The 20,850-nt window shown below is 35.1% G+C and overlaps 4 protein-coding genes across 7 annotated transcripts in view; 2 read left to right on the top strand and 2 right to left on the bottom strand.

The window, feature by feature from the left end:
• Positions 1 to 970: 970 nt before the first annotated feature.
• LOC129803344 (large subunit GTPase 1 homolog) lies at positions 971 to 2,979 on the top strand. Its single transcript, XM_055849830.1, has 2 exons — positions 971 to 1,117; positions 1,178 to 2,979. Exons 1-2 carry the CDS (start codon positions 1,013 to 1,015, stop codon positions 2,909 to 2,911), a joined length of 1,839 nt encoding a protein of 612 aa, XP_055705805.1. The 5' UTR covers positions 971 to 1,012; the 3' UTR covers positions 2,912 to 2,979.
• On the bottom strand, positions 2,933 to 3,719 carry LOC129803801 (RNA polymerase II subunit A C-terminal domain phosphatase SSU72). Its single transcript, XM_055850607.1, has one exon. The coding sequence runs from the start codon at positions 3,625 to 3,627 to the stop codon at positions 3,040 to 3,042; it is 588 nt and encodes a 195-aa protein (XP_055706582.1). The 5' UTR covers positions 3,628 to 3,719; the 3' UTR covers positions 2,933 to 3,039.
• A 2,705-nt stretch (positions 3,720 to 6,424) lies between these two features.
• Positions 6,425 to 17,755, top strand: LOC129803629 (saccharopine dehydrogenase-like oxidoreductase). Its single transcript, XM_055850340.1, has 3 exons — positions 6,425 to 6,591; positions 11,311 to 12,493; positions 17,073 to 17,755. The coding sequence occupies exons 2-3, from the start codon at positions 11,325 to 11,327 to the stop codon at positions 17,191 to 17,193; spliced, it is 1,290 nt and encodes a 429-aa protein (XP_055706315.1). The 5' UTR covers positions 6,425 to 6,591; positions 11,311 to 11,324; the 3' UTR covers positions 17,194 to 17,755.
• Positions 17,369 to 20,850, bottom strand: part of LOC129803206 (rho GTPase-activating protein 39) — a 39,857-nt gene continuing 36,375 nt past the window's right edge. For all 4 annotated transcript variants that reach the window (XM_055849630.1, XM_055849647.1, XM_055849638.1 and 1 more), the window contains one exon: positions 17,369 to 18,947. In XM_055849630.1, coding sequence (XP_055705605.1) covers positions 18,723 to 18,947 — 225 coding nt within the window. In that variant the 3' untranslated portion in view covers positions 17,369 to 18,722. The remainder of the gene's footprint in view (positions 18,948 to 20,850) is intronic.

Below are 20,850 nucleotides of genomic sequence, written 5' to 3'. Positions count from 1 at the left end.
CCAGGGTGTCGAGGTTATTAAAGCCGTAACAATATTTTTGATGAAAATATTTGATGTTATTCAATGATAGTCTATTTCTTAATTAACTAAATTTTATTGTGATGTTATCCTTAATAAGATTTTCTAAGAAATTAAATGAAAATCGGATGTGGCTAAATGAGCTTACTTTTTTGGGCTGTGTAAGTACTTTTGGCCATTCATTTTCCCATACATTTTACACGTGGTGCATCTCGCGGATTTCAGTAAAAACAATCATGGCTTTTGACTGATTTTTACATCAAATAGAAAATGTGCAAAAAGTCGTTTAAAATACTCTAATAATCACATAAAATTGGTGTTAAATAAGAATAGGACTTGTGCTGTGTATTTATGAAAGTTTTCGAAAGCTATTTCTGTTATCTTATTAAAATTCTATTGGAAACAAGTGACCAAAAGTGCTTACATACAATGGCCAAAAGTGCTTACAAAGTGGCCAAAAGTACTGAAACATGCATAGTTGTATAAAATTATTTTTTTCACAAAAATATCCAAAAAAAAATTTGGGAATTCTCTTGGATTATTTGGAAGAAACAGTTATAAGGTATCTTTGTACAAAATTTCATTTTATTTAAATAAAGATTATAAAAATTACAAACCCATGAAACCTTAAAGTGGCCAAAAGTACTTACTCTACCCTAAGTAAAAATATCAAAATATTTTGTAAAATTCTAGCAATGGTAGCGGCTGCCACTTGGTTCCTCTGTAGAAATTTTAATTATTGTTCTACGAAGATTGATTTAATTTATTTTATCACTATAATTACCTTATGCACTTTCCATTGCAAAAGTGCGGAAGACCAAAAAAACCGTTGAAGTCCAGTTAAATTGAAATTTAAAATCAGCATATCGATATTTTTGGCGCAATATCGAATATTACTTCAAATACCCACCGCTTGGCGGCCTTGTCGTAAAGATCGTAAAAGATTGAGGGGTGGGGGCTTCTGTCAGTCTATTTTGTAAACACGTGCAGGAAAATGCCCAATGTGAAAACAAAAGCTGATAAATCGCTAGGAAAAGCCCTTATCAACGATAGATTTAAGAAGCGAGGGAAGAAGAAGACTGTGGACAATGGGTCTATGGTGAGAAATTCAAGGAAATCTACTTGAAACACCAAATATTTTCAAGTTCTTTGTTTCCAGTTTCACACGACTGAAGTCAAGGATGGTTATGATTGGGGTCGCTTGAATTTGCAGTCCGTGACGGAGGAGTCGTCGTTTCAGGATTTCCTGAGAACAGCTGAATTAGCCGGGAAGGAATTCCAGGCTGAGAAACTGAACATTGCCTTTGTGAATGTGAAGAAAGATTTTGGGGTGCTCAGTGAGGCAGAACGACGGGAAGCTGAGCAGAAGCATAGGGACAAGAAGAGTCTATTGACCATTCCCCGACGTCCAAAGTGGACATCTGAGACGACACCTGAGGAACTTCAGCAACTGGAAAATGAGAGTTTTCTCAATTGGAGACGGTCGCTGGCTCTGCTGCAGGAAAATGAGGATTTGCAGATGACTCCTTATGAGAAGAATTTGGATTTCTGGCGTCAGCTGTGGCGTGTGATTGAGAGAAGTGATGTGATTGTGCAAATTGTCGATGCTCGCAATCCTCTGTTGTTCCGCAATGAAGATCTCGAGAAATATGTGAAGGAAGTGGGTCAGGAGAAAGGAAACATGATCCTTATCAATAAGTCGGACTTCCTCACTGACGATCAACGCAGGAAATGGGCTGAATTTTTTGATCAGCGAGAAATTCGGGTGGTTTTCTTCTCAGCACTGCAAGCTAGAGAGTCTGCAGATTTGGCGGATGTTGAGGAAGAAGAAAACGAGGAAGAAGAGGTGGAAAGTAGTCCTGCAAAGGCTCTGATGGAGAAGATTGACAAAGTTGAGGAGGAAATGACACAATTGGAGGAAGATCTGAGTAAAATGCTGAAGCAGGAAGAAGTTTTGAAGGAGAAAGGAGGAAATTCATGGAAGAAAAACAATCCAGATATCCTTTCTCCGGAGGAACTTATTGAACTTTTCCAGCATATTCACCAGCATCCCAAGAAAGTCACCGAAGGAATAACCACAATTGGCCTGGTAGGGTATCCAAATGTGGGCAAGAGTAGCACAATCAATGCACTTTTGACTGAGAAGAAAGTGTCCGTTTCTGCGACTCCGGGAAAGACTAAACACTTCCAGACACTCTTCCTGCAGAAGGATCTAATGCTGTGTGATTGCCCAGGGCTAGTGATGCCAAGTTTTGTGCTGACCAAGGCTGAGATGATACTCAATGGGATTCTGCCCATTGATCAGATGAGAGATCATGTCTCACCAATAAATCAACTCTGTGTCTATATTCCGAGGCATGTTCTTGAAGACAGATACGGAATTATGATTCCCAAGCCGACAGGAATGGATGATCCGGACAGAGCACCACATTCGGAAGAATTGCTTCTGGCCTATGGATACAATCGGGGCTTTATGACGGCCAATGGGCAGCCTGATCAGGCCAAGGGGGCTCGCTACATTCTCAAGGATTTTGTCAATGGGAAGCTCCTGTATGCCTATGCGCCGCCTGGTCACGTCCAAGAGGAATTCCATACATTTCCGGAGCGACAGCGCACCGAGAGAACTCATATTCCTCCCCAGGAAAAACGAGCTACACGTCTTCCGGGGACGGCAATGACGGAGGAAGAATTCGATGCAATCTACTTCAGTAACAGTTCTGCTGAAGCATATGCCAAGGGACGCAAGACTATGCCGCATATTCGTCCCTTGAGTGCTTCCAGTTCGACTCAGAGCCTGGACAGTGTCCACATGGCGGGGAAATCATGGAAGGGCGGGAAGAAGGAAAAGAGAGTGAAGCTAAGGAAGCAATATGCTCATCTAGATCAGCATTAGAAGAACCATCCGGAAACGCACGAGATTTTGTAAATAATTTAATATAGCACAAAATTTTCATGGGTTTATCTCTATAGTTTTTTTTTGTGTAAATGTACAATTAATTGAGGGATTCACATGCATCCCTTTCAGTAGAATAACACACAGTGGAGAACAGATCTGGACACCTTCACTTCAAAATCATGAAGGATCTCGTCAATATCATTGTCCAGATCTTCGCTTTGGGCCATGTTGGTCACCATGTCGCAAATGAGAAAAGCCCCAATCGTTGCATCTTCATGATTATCCTGAATATCAATGTTGATCACATGCACGGGCTGATTGTAGACTGGTGTCCGTGATTCCATAAATTCTATCACCTGATCATACACTCGCTCCTCTGCCGTCACAATGATGTCGAAGCGTTCGGTGCAGAGCTGGAATTTCTCAGCTGCCGGCTTTATCCGCCGGTTGCGATCTAGCATGTGCAGGAGGCCGTTTTGGGTGTAGTACTGCTTGTCCTTGTTGCACAGATCATTGTAGATGTCATCGTAGGGCACGCCGAAGTCATACACATTGGGCTTGTCGGCTGCCGTTCCGGGAAGTTTAACCTTGTCACCGGTGCCGAATGAGCGCACCTTGAAACGCTTCTTTGCAAGGTACCCATGCGCTTCCATCGAGCGATTCATGTTGGAGGAGCAAATCACAGCAATTGATAAGTCACTCACGTAAGCCATTGTCAGGAAAAGCCTTTCCCGTGCTCAGGAAACGGTCGGAAAAAATGCAAGAGGAAAACAAAACACACTTTGACGTTTTCCGTTTCAAGCGAATGTCACTTTTGCTGCCATTTCGACATGACTAAAAATTACACGTAGAAATGGGAAAGCGTAATAAAATGATGTTTAAATGACTGATATTTTTTACATGATTCTCTTATATACAGTAGTATACTGAATCTCTCAAATTCGAACGACGACGTTTGGATTCAAAATGTCAATTGTGGGGTTATGTTAAAAAATTCGTATTCTCTGGATGAATGAAAATCATATTCATGTGCTTCTTCCTGAATATTTACATACATTATAATCATATAAAATGAAAAGGAAGTATGTTACCACTATGACTTGTGAGAAAGTATGGGAATTTGATTCAAAGTACAATTTAATCTCACATAAATTTCGTTAGTTTTGAAAAAATAGTTCGAATTTGGGAGGTAAGAAATGTCAAAAATACCCCCCGAGCGTTCGAATTCAGAAGACTCTACTGTAGGATCTCCCTTAAATTATGCAAGATTTAACCTTTTAAGGACGACTGAGTCACCCGTGACCCATAGAGAAAATAATTTTTCCTGACTACTTGAAGTTATTTCTTTCTAATGTTTTTACCAAATCACAAAGTAGAAAGATGTAGGAATCTAGGATATTTTTTACAAATCTCCAGCTACTTGCTATATAAAAAATATTTGAGCTCAAAAATAACGAATTTTCACGTTGGTGCTTTAATTTTAATATTTCTAATTTTTTAAGCAAAAACCTCTTGGGAGTAGAAACTATAATAACTATACATAATATTCTCAACAAAGTAAAAATTATAGTTTATTGATATTTTCAAGAAAGCTTCATAATATTCATGGGTCATATATGGCCCAATCGTCCCTAAAGGTAAAAAACACCGAATTTGTCTCCTGTGGATTTTCGAAGATTTGAGGTTAGACTGTTTCATGTTTTTGTGTATGTGTGCGCAAAATAGTTAATTATTCGTGTAATATTGTGTGATATATCAATTAGCTGAGATTTCCCAGTGTAATACTGACTGAAGAAGGTAATATTTTGATAATTTATAAGACACTTCTGCGTATATAACTTATATATAAGATACTTCTGCGTCATAACTTTTTACTCTTGTACATGACTTCAAAAATAGAAAAAAAAATTCATGATCAATGAACCCGAAATCATCCACATATTATGCCCGGAAGATAGCGATGATGCCAACAATCTTGTCCTGAACGAAAGCGACATAATATATTTGGAACAAGACGTGGATGAAGTGGACTTTGAAGTCTTCATCGAAAACGCATCAACTCCGGAAGAACTCCCAGATCAACAGCAATGTGCAACTGCACGTCTTAAATTCCCAGAGACAAACAACATTGCACCTACCCATTACCATCAAACATGTTTCGAAGAAAACTGAGCTGCACATGGTGCTATCAGAAAAGAGGATTGTAACACCAATTGTATTTGTGAGGCATGCGACATTTATCTCTGTGTTACCAGTACTCGCAATTGTTTCGATGAATATCATAAAAATTAAAAATGAAGTAAATAATACATTTTTTCATTAAAGTTATTGTTTTTGTGTACAAGTCTTCAAGAGTCTTTGAGACCAAAAATTGAATGAGATTTTTTAAAATTAATTTTTGATCGTTTTAATTTTTACTCGTACTTTAAATATTTTTTTATTATTACAAATATATTCAAGTCATTTATCTTTCAAAAATAACAGAGCAAATGAGTAAACTAGTCGTCTGGGAAATTTTGTGCTTTTTTACCTTTAAGGACGATTGGGTCATATATGATGACCCATAGTTTTCCAGGACTCCCAGTGATGGTAAAATTTAATTTTAACCATAAATCTCCTTTTTAGGCTAAAATATCGAGGCAAACTTGATTTCGTTGAATTTCGCTCAGCGGAAAGCTTCTCGTTCTTAAAGGGTTAAGGCGCAATAATGAATATATTTGCGCCTGCGCCAAAAAGACATAATAAGAAGAAAAACTCACATAAAAAGAAATTGTCTTCTTGATATCTTTGTCAGAAGACGGGTAGCTCTTCACTACACACCCTTTTACTTGAAACTTGCAGAAATACAAAGAAATTAAATGCAAATATCACTTCAAATGGAAAATTTCTTAAATCGCGCGCAATTCAACTGTGAGAGAGATAGATACACAAATAACTCACTTGACAAACGTCTGGCGGCGCTGCGGTTGCAAAAAATCTATAAAATGTCGCAAAATAATTTCTTCTCTATTTTATCCTTATTAGCAGGTCGTGTCCCTTCTTGTAATACGTAATTCTGCATTCCTTATTAACCAAAATAGTGTTGCACAAAAGGATTTTTCTCAAACCTATCCTGAATTTTGGGACAGCTCAAAAGAATATGAGTATTCCAGCTCAAAATTGCATCCCAATGTTTTTATTGTAATATCGACAATTATTTACAATTAACACAAATAACTGTATTCAACTAAATTATTAAAAGGATTTTCTTGTGAAAATGACTTGACTCTAAGGAATTAAACAATTTTAACATTAAAAAACTTCTCATTTTCTCTACGTGAATTTTCGCGGAACTTCGAAGAATCTCAACAGGCACCACCAAATTTACTTCGGCTTTTATTTTAGCTCAGGCCTGCCCTAAAGCAAATTTTTGAATTATTATTTATAATAATTGGCGAAGTGTAATAAATCGAAATGGCGTAAAATATTCACCGTAAAAAACTGTATCGAATTGTTGCTAACTTCGTTTCGCTATCCCACTCCTCTCTCCGCCGGCTATTGCGTTGTTGCTTCCGTTGTTATTCAGTCTTGCGGTGACTTCTTGTGTGAAAAGTTGTGCGAATTATTCTTAATTCGTGTTTTCTCAGCAATAATACATCAATTATTGCCCACCATTGCATTTTGCTGTTAAAACCAAGGTAAATCTTTGCTTAATTCACCTCCTAACTTGTGTACAATCAGTCAAATTCCAAAGAACATTTTCCCACATCTTTTTCCTTATCACACTCTGATTACAGTACTGAAATCGCGAAAAAATAGAATTATGCAAGCAATAAAGCCGGGTGGAAGTCCACCAACACTCCACAGAATGTTAAACTTTGGGGATGTGGCGAAATTTGCAATTTTTCTGCGGAGGAAACATGCCAATTCAGTCCTTAAATCAGAATATTTAAATTATGTGAAATGGGAGGAATAAACAAGATCAATTTCAACACTAAAATTGTGGAAGAAATTGCCACAATATTCCATCTGTGGGGGCTCCTATAATACCGCCAACGCCCCATAAGAAAAAAAGTGAAAAATGCAGCGATCATGACGCAACAGCTCATTTTTAGTCTCTCTGGCTTGTCCCCTCGGAGTTACACAGTCGTTGTTCTTCTGTCCCAGAGATCCCTCTTAGTCTGGAGGGCGGCAATATCCAGCTTAACTGTTTATTTTATGAGCATTTGTTTCAGCTTTCCAAGTCCAATCCAATATCCGAGCATTTTAACAAGAATTCCCCAATAAATCAATTTTATCGATTTCCTCTCACTATTTCTGACCATCTTTGATCATGAGCGTGGCTTCTGTTTGATATTCACTTGAAAATGTTCGTTGTATTGCTCTCCAGCGGTTTATATGAAGATACACTCCATGCCACGTTTATTTGGACTACATAGTGCTTCAAACTTAATTAACTGTGCTCCCTTTTGAAACATGTAAGGTGAGATTTACCGCTTCGGGAGTTAAAATTCTCGAAGAGATCTTGGAATAGCGACCAAGAGACACAATTATGTTTCTTTTAGAACCCAAAAAGGCTGAGGCTGATCCTCAAGAATACTTAGCCTGCAAAATTTAGCCGTAATGATTTTATACACTTAACGGCTTAACGTAATTATAATCAAAATAATGTTTAGACTATTTTCATCAGATTCCCACTAAGTCGTGCTCCGGCTTAAGAGCTATAAGTCTTCCTAGGGCGTTAGGTTATTTGGCTTAACTTCTGTAATTTCTTTCTAGGCTTAATTTTTCAGAAAATTTTGACTTAGGACTTATAACGGAAAGTGATCAATAAGATTAAAAAAAAACATTAAAATTGCTTATTTAGGATTTTGGGAGGTTTGGGAACTGATCCCAATTTGCAGTCTGAAGTCCTTATAAGGATCATCGATTACAGATTAGAGATCCGTTGAGCAATTTTTTTAAAGCTTAATAAGCTTAAAAATTTCTTTATCTTATGCGATTTAGTGCAAATAAGGTAGAAGGCAGTAAACTTTACTCTTTACGTCTTTAAACTTCTCTTCACACACTCTTTTTGCCTTATCAAGGTTTTACGGTGGCATTAAACTTTCTCATTTAAATTATTTGATGCCAAATACTCTGTGATTTTACTAATTTTTGATTATAAAAACACTTATATGTTTTAGATTAATTTAAACCTATTTTTGCGATCCATAATTCCCCTTTTTCTAACAATAGGTCAAATTTTAAATAGGGGAAAGCAAGCTACCTTCGGACGATTTATGCTTCGCACAAATCATTTTTTCGATGTGTTATAAATGAATTTGGTCCATTATAATATTATATTTTAATAGGTAGTGCCATGCATTAAATTTCCAGAAAAAAGCTATGGATGAAAACCTGGTGTCTACACACTAGAAGCAATTTTAGTCAAAAATTGCCTTTTTTAAAAAATTCGGACGTTTCTTCCTACAAGAATAGGGGAAATTTTCTTTAAAAATGCATTTTTAAAGAAATTGTGTCTAGTGTGTAGAGGCCACAGAGTGTATTTTTTAACGGATTTATACAGAATGTGGTTTATTTGATAGATCTTAATTTTTTTACAAACTTAATCATTTTTTACTTGGTTAAGTATTTCTTTTATGTTGAAATTCACTGGTACAAAAGTTTAAACACTTATTTTCTATATTCCAAAAAAAAAACCTGGATGATATTGGTGTCTGAGGACGAAATGTCCGCCTTTGACCATGTCAAAAACATATCCAAAAATTGAAAGGATCGATGGTTTATTTCTTGAGATATTTCCAAAAGAATGGTTTCTGGAGGAGAAGGAGTGGTATGAGAGGCAAATGCGTGTGTTATTTCGATTCCTTAGATTGACCTTTGGGGGGTAGTCAGAACAACAATCTCAGTCGCTAATTTTGTCTCTTTGGTCAAAAAATTGATCAGAAGAAATTCTGCTCTTCTGAACACATTATTAGCATGTGCAAGAGGAAGAGGTCGGACGTCTTTGATATGTATGGTTGAAATGTCCGCTAGGACACTCTCTAAAACCTATCCAAAAAGGAAATGCATCGATGTTCTGGTTCTTGAGATATTTCTAAAAGAGTGGTTTCAGGAGGGGAAGGATAGATGTGAGGATGAAATTGAAGTGACATTTGGATTCCTTGGAACAACTTATAGGGGGATACTCAGAACATTCCAAGTCGATATCTTCATCAGTTTGTCCAGAAAATAGGATAGAAGGATTTCTGTAATTTTTTCCTTGAGTTTAACATTTCAAAATTCTTGAAACACTCGATGAATAAAAAAAAGTAAGATGTCCAAAAAAAAAGTTTCTTCCACAAATTATTCCATTTAAGTACCTCTAACAAATAGTCCATGTGTTAGAATTGTGGGTCACTCCTAGTCCCAGCAGTGGATGGCCAAAAATTACATTGCAAAAAATGTCTTTTTCGACATAAATGGTTCTGGATGACAATAGTTTACCCATAGCATATTGCATATACTAGATTCTAAGAGATAATGAGTCAAGCTTTCCAACAGTAGTTCACTCATTCAATTATGTTCATCAAGAGTTGAGATGTAACGCTCCAAACTTTCGACCTTTTCTACTGACAGAATATATGTGCTCGTCTAATATATAAGGAGTTAGTGCATGTTGGATCGTCGTAGGGAATAGATCATTGGGAGGAACGCTAGGGTTCTTGAGAAACCTCTGACGTCCAAAGCGCTCGTCTACACGATTGCCTTAAGGGCTCCGCTTTTCCAGATTTTATGACGAACTTAGCTCCAATTTTTAGTAAGATTTATGAACTAGGGTAAGATGGGGTAATTCGGAATCATGTCTATTTTGGAAGTTAGAGATTTTCTCACTTTCAGATGATAAAAGAGAAAAGAAAACCACAAAGAAGTACAAAACTTTTCATTTGAGAGTACTTCTTCGATGTTTTAGCTGATTTTTTCTTTTTTTTATTTAAAACTTAAGAAATCTCAAAGTTCCAAAATAACCCATCTTACCCTATGGCATAAAATCTAAGCACGTAATTAAGTGGTTAATTGGCAGGTGCTTCCTCTATGATGCCAGTGTTCCAGGTTCGAACGTTGTTTTTAGAATATTACAATTTTTCTGGCATTAAAGATGCCTTTCACTGTGCTTTATGGAAATGAATTTTCATAATTCTTATTATTTTATTATTGTTTACATAAAATATTCAATATTTTAATATAAATTCTATCTTTTTCGGAAATTTGACGAGATTTTCTTTTGGTATTTATTTTAAATTTATATTTATAATAATAAAAATTTGAACGGAAATCTTTGAATGCGTAAAGAGGTATTTCTTTCTTCAAGACGTTTGAAAAGCATATTGCTCAAGCAAATTCGTAATACATTTTTGAAAAACAAGATAATTTTTTTAACATTACACTTTTGATTAAAAGGTCAATGCAAATAATGACTAATTTTATTTGCAAAAAAGAAAAAAAAAGATTTGTTTAATTTCTGTATTGTGATTGTACCAATAATTGTGCTACAGGGTGTAAATTTTCTTATGTCCTTTTCCTTCCCCTTTTACTAAATAAATCATTGTGTTGGACTGTTAGAAAAAGTTTCAGGGGGCATTTGTCTCACTCTTTTTTTTAAACTTTCTCTCATTCTTTCCCCTTCTGGATCATAGATCCCAAAATAAATTGTGCGATCAATTGGGTGAATCATGTTCTATGTGTGAGTGTATAAATATTTGGAATAAATTTCGTGAGAGAGAGAGAGGAAGCATTTCTTTACTGGGTGACTTCCAGAATATCTCTGGCTCATGCTCAACCAGATGTTTCGGGAGGATTTTGAGTGAGTTATAATGAAAAGATTGGACTGAATTAACATTTTCTTTTTCCTGAGGAAATTTGTGGCTAAAAATATTGCAATAATGAGATGCTTTGTTGCAATTCACATGAATCAGAAGATAAATCACAGAATCTGCGGTATTTGCTAAATGGAAAAGAACAACAAAAATATTTATTGTTAGCACTTTGTGTCAGACACAGTATTTTTGCAATTTAGCACTTGTAGTAAAAACTCTCTGGTAAATATTAGAAAGGTGATAAGGGGATATAAAGAGCTAGAAGAAAGACACTGAAGGCATGTGATCTTGGGATGTCTTTCCAGCGATGTGGCAATCTTTTTTAGTCTTCCGCGCAGAATTTCTCCATTAAGTGACTTTCATATTAAAGCGTGAAATTTACAGTGAGGAAAAAAACACGTCAAAGACTAATTAAAAAAAAATAATAATGCTTTCCCATCTCGTTGAAGCTATTTTTAGAAGTGTGCTTAAAGATTCACCTTTCTGATTGCAATATGCGGTTGGTTTGGAGGTAATTGAATGTTGAGGTGTTTTTTTTTTGGTTAAATTCTTTTCCAGGAGACTTTCACAAAATGTCTACAGATCGCTTGGATGTGGTGATCTTTGGAGCAACTGGATTCACAGGACGCTGTGCTGTTGAGCGCAGCATTGAGTTCCTGTCGAAGGTCAAATGGGGCATTTCTGGACGAAGTCAGACAAAATTGGAGAATGTGAGGAGTGAAGTTGGGAAAAAAATGGGCAAAGATCTGTCTGAAATCCCCATAATTCTGGCCGATGTGGGAGATGAGGAATCCCTGAAGAAGATGGCTGAACAGGCTAAAGTTGTGGTGAACTGCTGTGGGCCATATCGGCATTTTGGGGAGCCCGTGGTGAAGGCATGTGTAGGCGCTGGAACGCATCATGTGGACGTAAGTGGTGAGCCACAGTATATGGAGAGGATGCAGCTGGAATTTGATGAGGCTGCCCGTGAGGCGGGAGTCTATGTGGTGTCAGCATGTGGTTTTGACAGCATTCCAGCGGATTTGGGCACAGTTTTCCACGAGCGTCACTTCGAAGGTGTGGTGAATTCCGTGGAAACTTACTTGGTGGCTCGTGGAAAAGGTCCTGGAGCTTCAATTCATTTTGGCACCTGGGAATCTGCCGTCTATGGGCTTGCCCATGCCAATGAATTGCGTGGACTTCGTTCCAAACTCTTCAAGGAGCGTCTGCCACAAATGAAGCCACCACTGAAGAACCGACCTGTTATCCATAGAGCTCCAGTTGTTCGCAATGCCGTATGCCTCCCCTTCCTGGGATCAGACAGATCTGTGGTCATACGATCACAGCGGTATCTCTTCGAGACTCAGAAGAAACGTCCCATTCAGATTCGCACCTACATGTCTGTGGGAACCTATTTCACAGCCCTCCTCTTCATCCTGGCCGGAGCAATCTTTTCAATTTTCACGCGTTTTGCCCTCGGAAGGCGCCTTCTGTTGGCCCATCCCAAATTCTTCTCATTCGGATTTGCCAGTCATGAAGGACCGTCGGAGGAGAAGAGGAAGAACAGCAAGTTTACCATGTGGTTCCAGGGTGAAGGATGGCCACAGGCATTGGCTGAGGGAGAAGATCAGTACACAGATCCACCCACAAAGAAACTTGTTACAAAAGTATCAGGAACGGACTTTGGGTATGGAAATACAGCAGCTGCACTTCTCCTCTGTGCAACGACAATCCTCAATGAACACACCAAAATGCCCGGAAAGTGAGTATTTGACTCTATTTTCTTTTTTGTTTTTGCATTTTGATAAAAAGGTGATGTAGCAGATTGGGTAGTATTTTGGTAAAAAATCGGTAAAAATTAAATTTGCCCAGTACAAATAAAACGGGAATAATTTATTATAAAATGCTATAAAAAAGGAAAATAATCTTGAAAAGAGAAAATTAAGGAGTTAGGGTAAATGTCCTAATTCAAAACCATTTCCAGAAGCTTTAACTTTGACAAAAGATTGAACACATTAAGTTCATATTTTTTCTGAAGAGAATTACATAAATTTGCCCCCTTACTCTTCTAGAATGTTACTGTTTAGTGAAAATTCTTTAAATTTATTATGAAAACTTCTTAAATACAAAAAAATACGCGAGTGCAAAATGCTTCTATTGGAAACAAATTAATCCAAATGGAGACAAGGGAAAGTTTCTAATTGGAGACAAACAGTGTAAGTGAAACCGCGACGAAAGGCTTCCAAAACCTTGTTGAGTTCTTGAGTGCAGTATTTGTTCTTATTCCTGGTCTTTTCTCCTTTCCCATCTAAAACAATAAGAAAATCTCTCCAAAAAAATCATATTTCTGAGGTTTCCTATTGAAACATTTGCAGACACTTCAGAAAAAAACCTTTTTGTTCACGAAATAGGTAATTATTTCATTTGAAAACTTCACGTACCGTTAACAATAAAGATTAGCACTTAATTTAACTAAAAGTAGCCAGAAATATGACACAAATATTAAACGAAGCGAATAAACAGCAGTCACTTTATTGTGTTTTTCATTGAAAAACATGGTCGATCGATGAAAAATTCAATGGTGAAAAGGTACACTTTTAATTTTTCTGAGAAATTAACAAATTAAAATTTGTGAATATGAATGGATTTTCGCTTTATTTAGAACAGAATTAACTAAATAATGAAACTGGGGTATAGAAAATATATAAATATAATAATTTAGTACTGTATTTGTCATGAAAACAGTGACGTTTCCATTTGGAGTAGTGAAAAATTTCCATTTGAAGCAGGTTTTGAATTAGCTTAATTTATCCTAATTATTAATATAATTATTCTATTATTAATATAATTATTATAATTAATTAAGATTGAAGTCAGAGTACTATTTTCTGTACGAAAAAACCCTTGATATTGCACGTAAGAAGTCTTTAAGCAATCAAAGTGTGCACATTTAATAGAAATTTACGCTGAAAACGCTTATCATTAATCCTAAATCCTCAGTGTATGATAGTTTCGGGCGATCCTTTACCGCCAAATTTTTCTAGCTGAGTATTCTCTAGGATGAGCCTGTATCTATTTTCGGTATAAGATGGGGTAATTCGGAATCAAGTCTAATTTGGAACTTTGCGATTTCCTAACAGTTTTAGATGGCAAAAGGAAAAAAAAACCACGAAGAAGTATTTTCGAATGTAAAGTCTTGTACTTCTTCGCGGGTTTCTTTATCTCTTGAACCGTCTGACACAGTGAGAAAATCTTAAAATTCCAAAATAGACATGACTCCGAATCACCCTATCTTATCCTAGCTTCTAAGTTACGAATTCGAGCATTGCTGACAAGGTTGCTGTCAAGAAAAAAAATTAGTTCTTTTTTCCAATTCTTAAATTGAATAAGTAGGATTTTATTGTACACTTTAAGCCATACGGAATAAATTTCTGTGTTCATGAATATTGCAGCATTTATAAAATCAAAGTACATCGTCGACATGTAATTCCCGTTATGTTAATTCCCAAATAACGTAATTCGGAATATTGAAGAAACTAGTGCTAAGCCGAGTTAGGTTTATTTATTAGCTGAGATTCGGAATGCGTGAAAATTCAATTTTGAGTTGAATTTTTGGAGTAATGGCTCCGGCACACCTTTTTGATCAGGAAAATTTCCAGAAGTCGAAATTCGAATCTTTTTCTTTCTCACACGCTTGGCATAATATGACTATCTCATTTTTTCACAGTCTTCTTCTTTTTTGAGACATCACAACAAATTCAATTTAGCTCAATCGAATTTGGTATGCGAAAGAATGAAATAGACATACACAAAACGTGTGAGAAAGGATGCGAATTTTGCTTTCATGAAATTTTCCTGTTCCAAAAGGTGTGCCGCCAGAATCATAACGAATCGCGTCGAGTTAATTTTATCCGTTTCTACCGTAGAAAATAGTTTATTATAGGTCTCGGGCGGGTCCCGGTCAAAATCCCGAAAGTCAAAATTCCGAAAGCCAAAATACCGAACGCCAAAATCCCGAAAGCTAAAATACCGAATGGGCCAAAATCCCGAATTCTTAAAAATGTCATAGCTACTCTCACGATTGCACCTGCGCTTGCTGGAGGCAAAGGGAAATCTTCCATGTCTTGGGAAATTATTTTAAACATTTTCCTCCATATAATTTCATCCCTTTCACGATTTTGAACATTCGGGATTTTGGCTTTCGGGATTTTGGGCTTTCGGGATTTTGGCCTTTTCGGAATTTTGGCTTTCGGGATTTTGGCTGCCACCGGTCTCGGGCATACCTTTAAGATCAGAAAAAATTCATGAAGTCAAAATTTACATCCCTTTCTTTCTTAAAAGCTTCGCATATCGCTCCTTGGAAATTACAAGGGGTCAACTCACTTTTTTGCGATTTTGAGATTCTAATGAACTTACGGCGTTATCACACTTGCACATTAAAATTTTAATGTGATTCACATTAATTGTCGCTTATGAGCGTCCAAATATGTTATTTTTGTATTTGAGTCACTTAATATTTTGGGTTTTTCTATTTATTGATAAAGAAGTGGACCTGGCCTGCAAAAATAAGTTTAAATTTACCTAAAGCATAAATATTTTTCACATTAAAAAATTAAAGAGAAAATCGCATTAATTTTTCGTATTAATGCTATAAATCAATTCATATCAAGTTTTGCGGGCCAAGTCTACCTTTTTATCAACAAATAGATCAAATTTTGAATATAAAATGATTCAAATACACAAATTACACATTTGGACTCTCACCAGCGACAATTAATGTGAATCATATTAAAATTTTAATGTGCAAGTGTGATAACACAGTTAGAAAGACAATTTAATAAATTTTCAGATGATATGTCATTAAATTTCGTTATTAAAAGTTTTTCAAAATTTTAATCTTTTTGATTACTTGCATTATTTTGTTTGAAGTAAAGGGGCACTAAATATATTTATCGTTCAAATTTTTGTAAAACAGGAAGCTAACTCAAGCAATTTAATCCCTTGTCATTCGAATTCCAGCAAAATTTGCGCATTATTTAGAACAACAAGGAGCTTACTCCTTAAAAAACATATTTTGAAAGGTAAAAATATAAAAGTTTCGATATAGGGTAAAGTACCCTCTAGTCGGCCGGTTCCTCAACTCGGCCAGTTGAATTATTTAACCAATTTTTTAACGTTTTTTAGTCAATTTTTATGAAATTTTCACTAATTTACGTTATATATAATATAATACACCTTATAATGTTAAATCGGTAAGACCATATTATAACAAATCTAAGTAAATTGAATAAATAATCGCACTGGCCGAGTTGAGAAACCGGCCGACTACAGGGTACTTTACCTTATAGAAGTTTCGAAAAGAAATAAATTGTTTTTGCTCAGTCATTAAATTGAGATATATTTATTTACACAAAGTTGAATCTTTCATGCTGTCTCCTGAAAAATGGCCGAAAATTAGTTGGCCCCTTGTAATTTCCAAGGAGCGACATGTCTATCCTACTTTTTCGCACTCTACTTCTTATTCTTTTGAACATCACACCAAATTAAATTTAAGTTCAGTCTAATTTTGAGACCGAAAGAGTAGGATAGACTTATGCAAATTTTTTGAGAAAGAAAGTTACGCGAATTTTGATTTCATGACGTTTTACCGAGGTAAAAGGTGCGCCGCAGGCATTAAGGGTTTTATAGCAGCACAGGAATAAAGTCTAATGAGATGAGTTCTGTATATTAAAGAAAACAATAGGTGTTTGGAAAAGTTGTATAGAAAATCAATAGGAAATTACTTTATTTTTAATTTATCCATAATGGAAAAGCTACTTATAAGCAAGAAAACAAGAATATTAGTAGAATGATATTTGAAATTATAATGATTGAAATCACGTTTGGTATTAGAATTATTACCTATGTGGATTTTATTGTCGTAGTTATTCGACTCAAAGAAATCCAGTGAAAGAACTTTATGAACAATTATTTTATCTAATAAAAAAAAATAACAATTTAGGTCAAAATATTCATGGATGATAGAATTTTTAATTATATCAGAGTCACTGTGTTTCCGGGTATAAAACCACAGAAGAATATTCCGTGTCTCAGGTCGAGGGTTAGTGAACTTCACAGCTAATAAATCTGGCAGAAAAAAAAATAAATGAAGTAAAGTAGCAATATATTTCTACGTGACAGAATTTCTATAAAATGCAACATGGGGTTATTGCTACTCAATTTCTTCTCTTCTATTGTCTCTCAGTCCGGAAACAAGTAATATCTTTTCATCAACTTACAAAGCAAACTTGTAAGTTGCTTTGAGTATTTTAGAACATTTTTTTTTTGCCTTTTTTTTTCAGGGGAGGTGTATTGGCTCCAGGAGCTGCTTTTGGCAAGACAAGTCTTATCGATGAACTGAACAAGAACCAAGTTTTCACCTTTGAAGTCGTTTCGGCCAAGGAGGAAGAGACGAAAAATTAAATTGAAATAAGATTTTTTTTTAAAAAACATTTGCTTTATGGCCCCTTTATCCTTAAAATAATTTTGATAATTTAATCGTAATCTTCGGTAGGGAAATGATCCTTTTCCTGTGCGCGCATTTACAGAAATTAAAATAAAACCTATTTTTATCGTGATGCAGAAGAAAAACAGAATGTCTAATTTTTCATTGTAATTTATTTTTTCTTTCTTGTTTTTTTTCTTTAAATATCTTCATGAACTTACTAATATTGTTGCTTCTTTAAGTCTTTTTCTACACTACCTTCTCTTCATCTCTGCATGTTTCGTTTTTTTTTTTAAGTTTATGCAATAGTTCATTTATAAAAATCAAGTACATTGAAAATTATCTATCAAGAAAACCTTTAAGTCAATAATATTTAGTTTTTCACTGATAAATAAATGTGTATAAAAAAAATAAAAAAGGGATACTTAAAAAAAAAACAAAAGATAATATTGTTCTCTTATTGTGACAAACAATGAATAACATTTAAGTCTTTTGAAATGCAAAAAAAAATAAAATAAAATTGAGAGAAATAACAAGAAATGTAAGTTGTTTTTATTCGAGAAAAAAATTACTTTTAAAAAAATGAGATTCACTTAAAAAAAAGGTGGAAAGTTTTGGAAATATTTCAGGAATCCTTCATTTGGAATTTTTCTTCATTATTCTCTTTTCTTTTGTTCACTAAAACACTTTGGAGAGATTCAATATTTGATTACAATAAATATTACAATGCAGTATTCTTCAATAATGGCTTTCATTAATCATTCTTTTTAAAGGTATTATTGCAAAAATATTTTTTTTTTATCTCTATTTACTCCACTTGCTTCTAAATTCTGCTCCACACAAAAGTGGCTGTCATTTGATTCTTTGTTTTCTTTTTTTTTAACTTGTTTCATCATTTAATAATTCAAAAAACTTTTGGAACACTCTAGCAATTTACTTGGTAATTAATTATTGTGTCTGTTTTTTTTTCTTCAATCTCTCTAATACAGATTAAAAGTTTTTAAAATAATTGTTGCATTCATCAATTAAATATGTTCCTTTTTAAATTTTATTTTTTTTTGTTTAGGTTCAAAGAAATGCAGCCACTAAAAACGAGCATATTTTGATAGGTTTTGCTTTCCTCTTGATAAAATGTCTTATCGTCAAATTTTAAAACTTTTAATTTTCAAATTTCATCATTCATCTCCCTATTGGTAATTTTTTTTAATACTTTCTTCAATAAATCCACATTTCAATGTGATTGTGTAACGTTCAAAAGACAAGACTTTTTGTTTGTATTCTTTTTTTTTTTTAAAGTTGGAGCAAGGATATTTCAAAAATTCAATTAGCACGCTTGTTCTACCTGCACTAATATAGAGAAAGTTGTTGGATTTACTTGTTTTTTTTATCATCAGCTGAACATGAGAGGGTGGAAAAGTAACTCTGAGGAGATTGCAAGAAGAAATTCTTACCTTTGTTAACACGCTAACATGTCCTTCGGCAAAAACACTGGGGATGAGGTTGACTTTCATTTGAGATACGCCACACTCGATGTGTCCATATTGATGATGAGAGTGCGCAGGAAAGCCATTTCCTTCCTGGCATTCTCGAGAATTACTTTGGGATCTTGTGATGTGCACCTCAGGCAATTTGGCGCAAAAACCATTGCCAAATTCGATGAGTCCATCTTTGTGTTGGCCACAACATCGGGTTGAGCAAATTGTTGCAGGAAGTGAATCAAATAGGTAAGAACCTGGAATATAAAAATTACACAAATCAAATGAAAAAAAATTAATAAATCTAGATAAGTTTATTGTAGGTGAGATTCTTAATGTGATCCAACTCTAAATGCTCAAAAATACGATTAGAGCTGAAGTCCAGGCACATAATGCAATAATTTTGAGACAAATTCGAGAAATAAATAAAAATTTTGTATCAAAACTAAAACATCTACGATTTAGAAGAACCAAAAATGTTATAGTAAATTAAATACCTGCAGCCAGATCCAAGATAATATTAGTATAATATAGGTGAAATTCTTAATAATCTCACCTACTATAACCCTAACAAAATTTCATGTCGTCCGATCGAGCTCAAATTTGGCCAAAATGTGTTTTATCACTTCCTAATCACTAGAGCTGGCCAAAATATGCAAAAAAATCTTCGAAATATGCGACATAAAAATGCAGAGAATCATAAAATATGCAAGAAAAATATGCATTTATTTAATTTATTTTTTAGCCAAATAAGAGTGTTTTGTAGAACTTTGACATAAAAACCTTTGTCTATTGGAAATTTACTTTCCTTGGATTTTCTTCTACAGGAAAATGAAAATTCAGCAGCATTTTTTACGAAGGTTCCCTGGTTAACTCAGCTTCGTACCACTTTTGCCCACCTCTGTAGGCCTCATTTTCTCCGAAAGCATTACACCGGACACAAAAATTTTAGCATCACTACTTAGATGGAACTTTCTTCTACTTGTTTTCACTATTTGTAGGAGGTATCACGCATTAAAAATCAATTTTAAGCTATTTTTCTAACACATGCTTTTTGACACTCGCAAAACCATTTTTTCCCTGCATTCTGACAGTCAGTTAAGAGCTTGGTTAGATATGATTCCCTCATAATCACACCTAATGTAACCCTCAGATTTTCTTTAACACCTCCAAGTGGTCTTACAGAACATATTTCGGACCGGTGGCAGCCAAAATCTCGAAAGCCAAAATCCCGAAAGCCAAAATCCCGAATGTTCAAAATCCTGATAGGAATGAAATTATATGGAGGAAAATGTTTAGAATAATTTCCCAAGACACAGAAGATTTCCCTTTGCCTCCAGCAAGCGCGGGTACAATCGTGGGAGTAGCTATAACACTTTTAAAAATTCGGGATTTTGGCTTTCGGGATTTTAGCCCTTTCGGGATTTTGGCTTTCGGGATTTTGGCGTTCGGGATTTTGGCTTTCGGGATTTTGACCGGGACCCATTTCGGACATAACTGATTTCAAAAATGACCAGCCACTACTTTAAAGTGAAATGTGGGAAGTTCCACTTTAAAACAAGAAAAATTGAATGAGAAACACTCAAAATACATCGAAGTGGCAATTAAAGAATCACATCTACCATAAGCAGTCTAGTTTCATCACTGCACAAATCAGAAAGTAGTAATCACACCTATTGTAATCCTTGTTTTTTCTCTAACGTCCGAATCTGTCTTACAGAACATTTTTTGAACATCAGCGATTCTTAGAATTACCAGTGATTAATTTAAAGTAAAATGTTAAAAATTTCGCTTGAAAACAAAGCAAATTGGCTGAAAAATTCTCAAAACGCACCGAATGGGCAATGAAAGTATCACACCTACCATAAGCAGATTCAGGCTTAATGTTTAATTTGACAGAAGTGAAATAAAAACATCTGATGAAGTCTCATTTTGATGGGGAAGTGCGTGTTTTCCTTCGAGATTTTAGCGAAAATTGTTTAATATCCCAATTTTCTTGTAAATTTATTCAGTGGAATGCACAGCGGCATGCACAGTGTGACCCAAAACAGTGAGGAATTCTCAACTTCGGTGGTCAGTAATTTTGACAGATGTTTTTACGAAGCTGCAAAATTCAATTTTCCTGAGCTGCAAGGGTGATAATTTTTATGAATTTTTCTC

This window comes from Phlebotomus papatasi, chromosome 1, assembly GCF_024763615.1.
Source record: "Phlebotomus papatasi isolate M1 chromosome 1, Ppap_2.1, whole genome shotgun sequence".
NCBI classification, from domain to species: domain Eukaryota; kingdom Metazoa; phylum Arthropoda; class Insecta; order Diptera; family Psychodidae; genus Phlebotomus; species Phlebotomus papatasi.
This window is presented reverse-complemented; position numbering and strand designations above follow the sequence as displayed.

What these genes read in the sequence shown, in the direction of transcription:
- LOC129803344 (XM_055849830.1), top strand. Translation starts at nt 1,013, where the DNA reads ATGCCCAATGTGAAAACAAAAGCTGATAAATCGCTAGGAAAAGCCCTT. An exon ending in CTGTGGACAATGGGTCTATG is followed by an intron (nt 1,118 to 1,177) that starts GTGAGAAATTCA and finishes CTTTGTTTCCAG; the next exon opens with TTTCACACGACTGAAGTCAA.
- LOC129803801 (XM_055850607.1), bottom strand. Translation starts at nt 3,627, where the DNA reads ATGGCTTACGTGAGTGACTTATCAATTGCTGTGATTTGCTCCTCCAAC.
- LOC129803629 (XM_055850340.1), top strand. Translation starts at nt 11,325, where the DNA reads ATGTCTACAGATCGCTTGGATGTGGTGATCTTTGGAGCAACTGGATTC. An exon ending in CACACCAAAATGCCCGGAAA is followed by an intron (nt 12,494 to 17,072) that starts GTGAGTATTTGA and finishes TTTTTTTTTCAG; the next exon opens with GGGAGGTGTATTGGCTCCAG.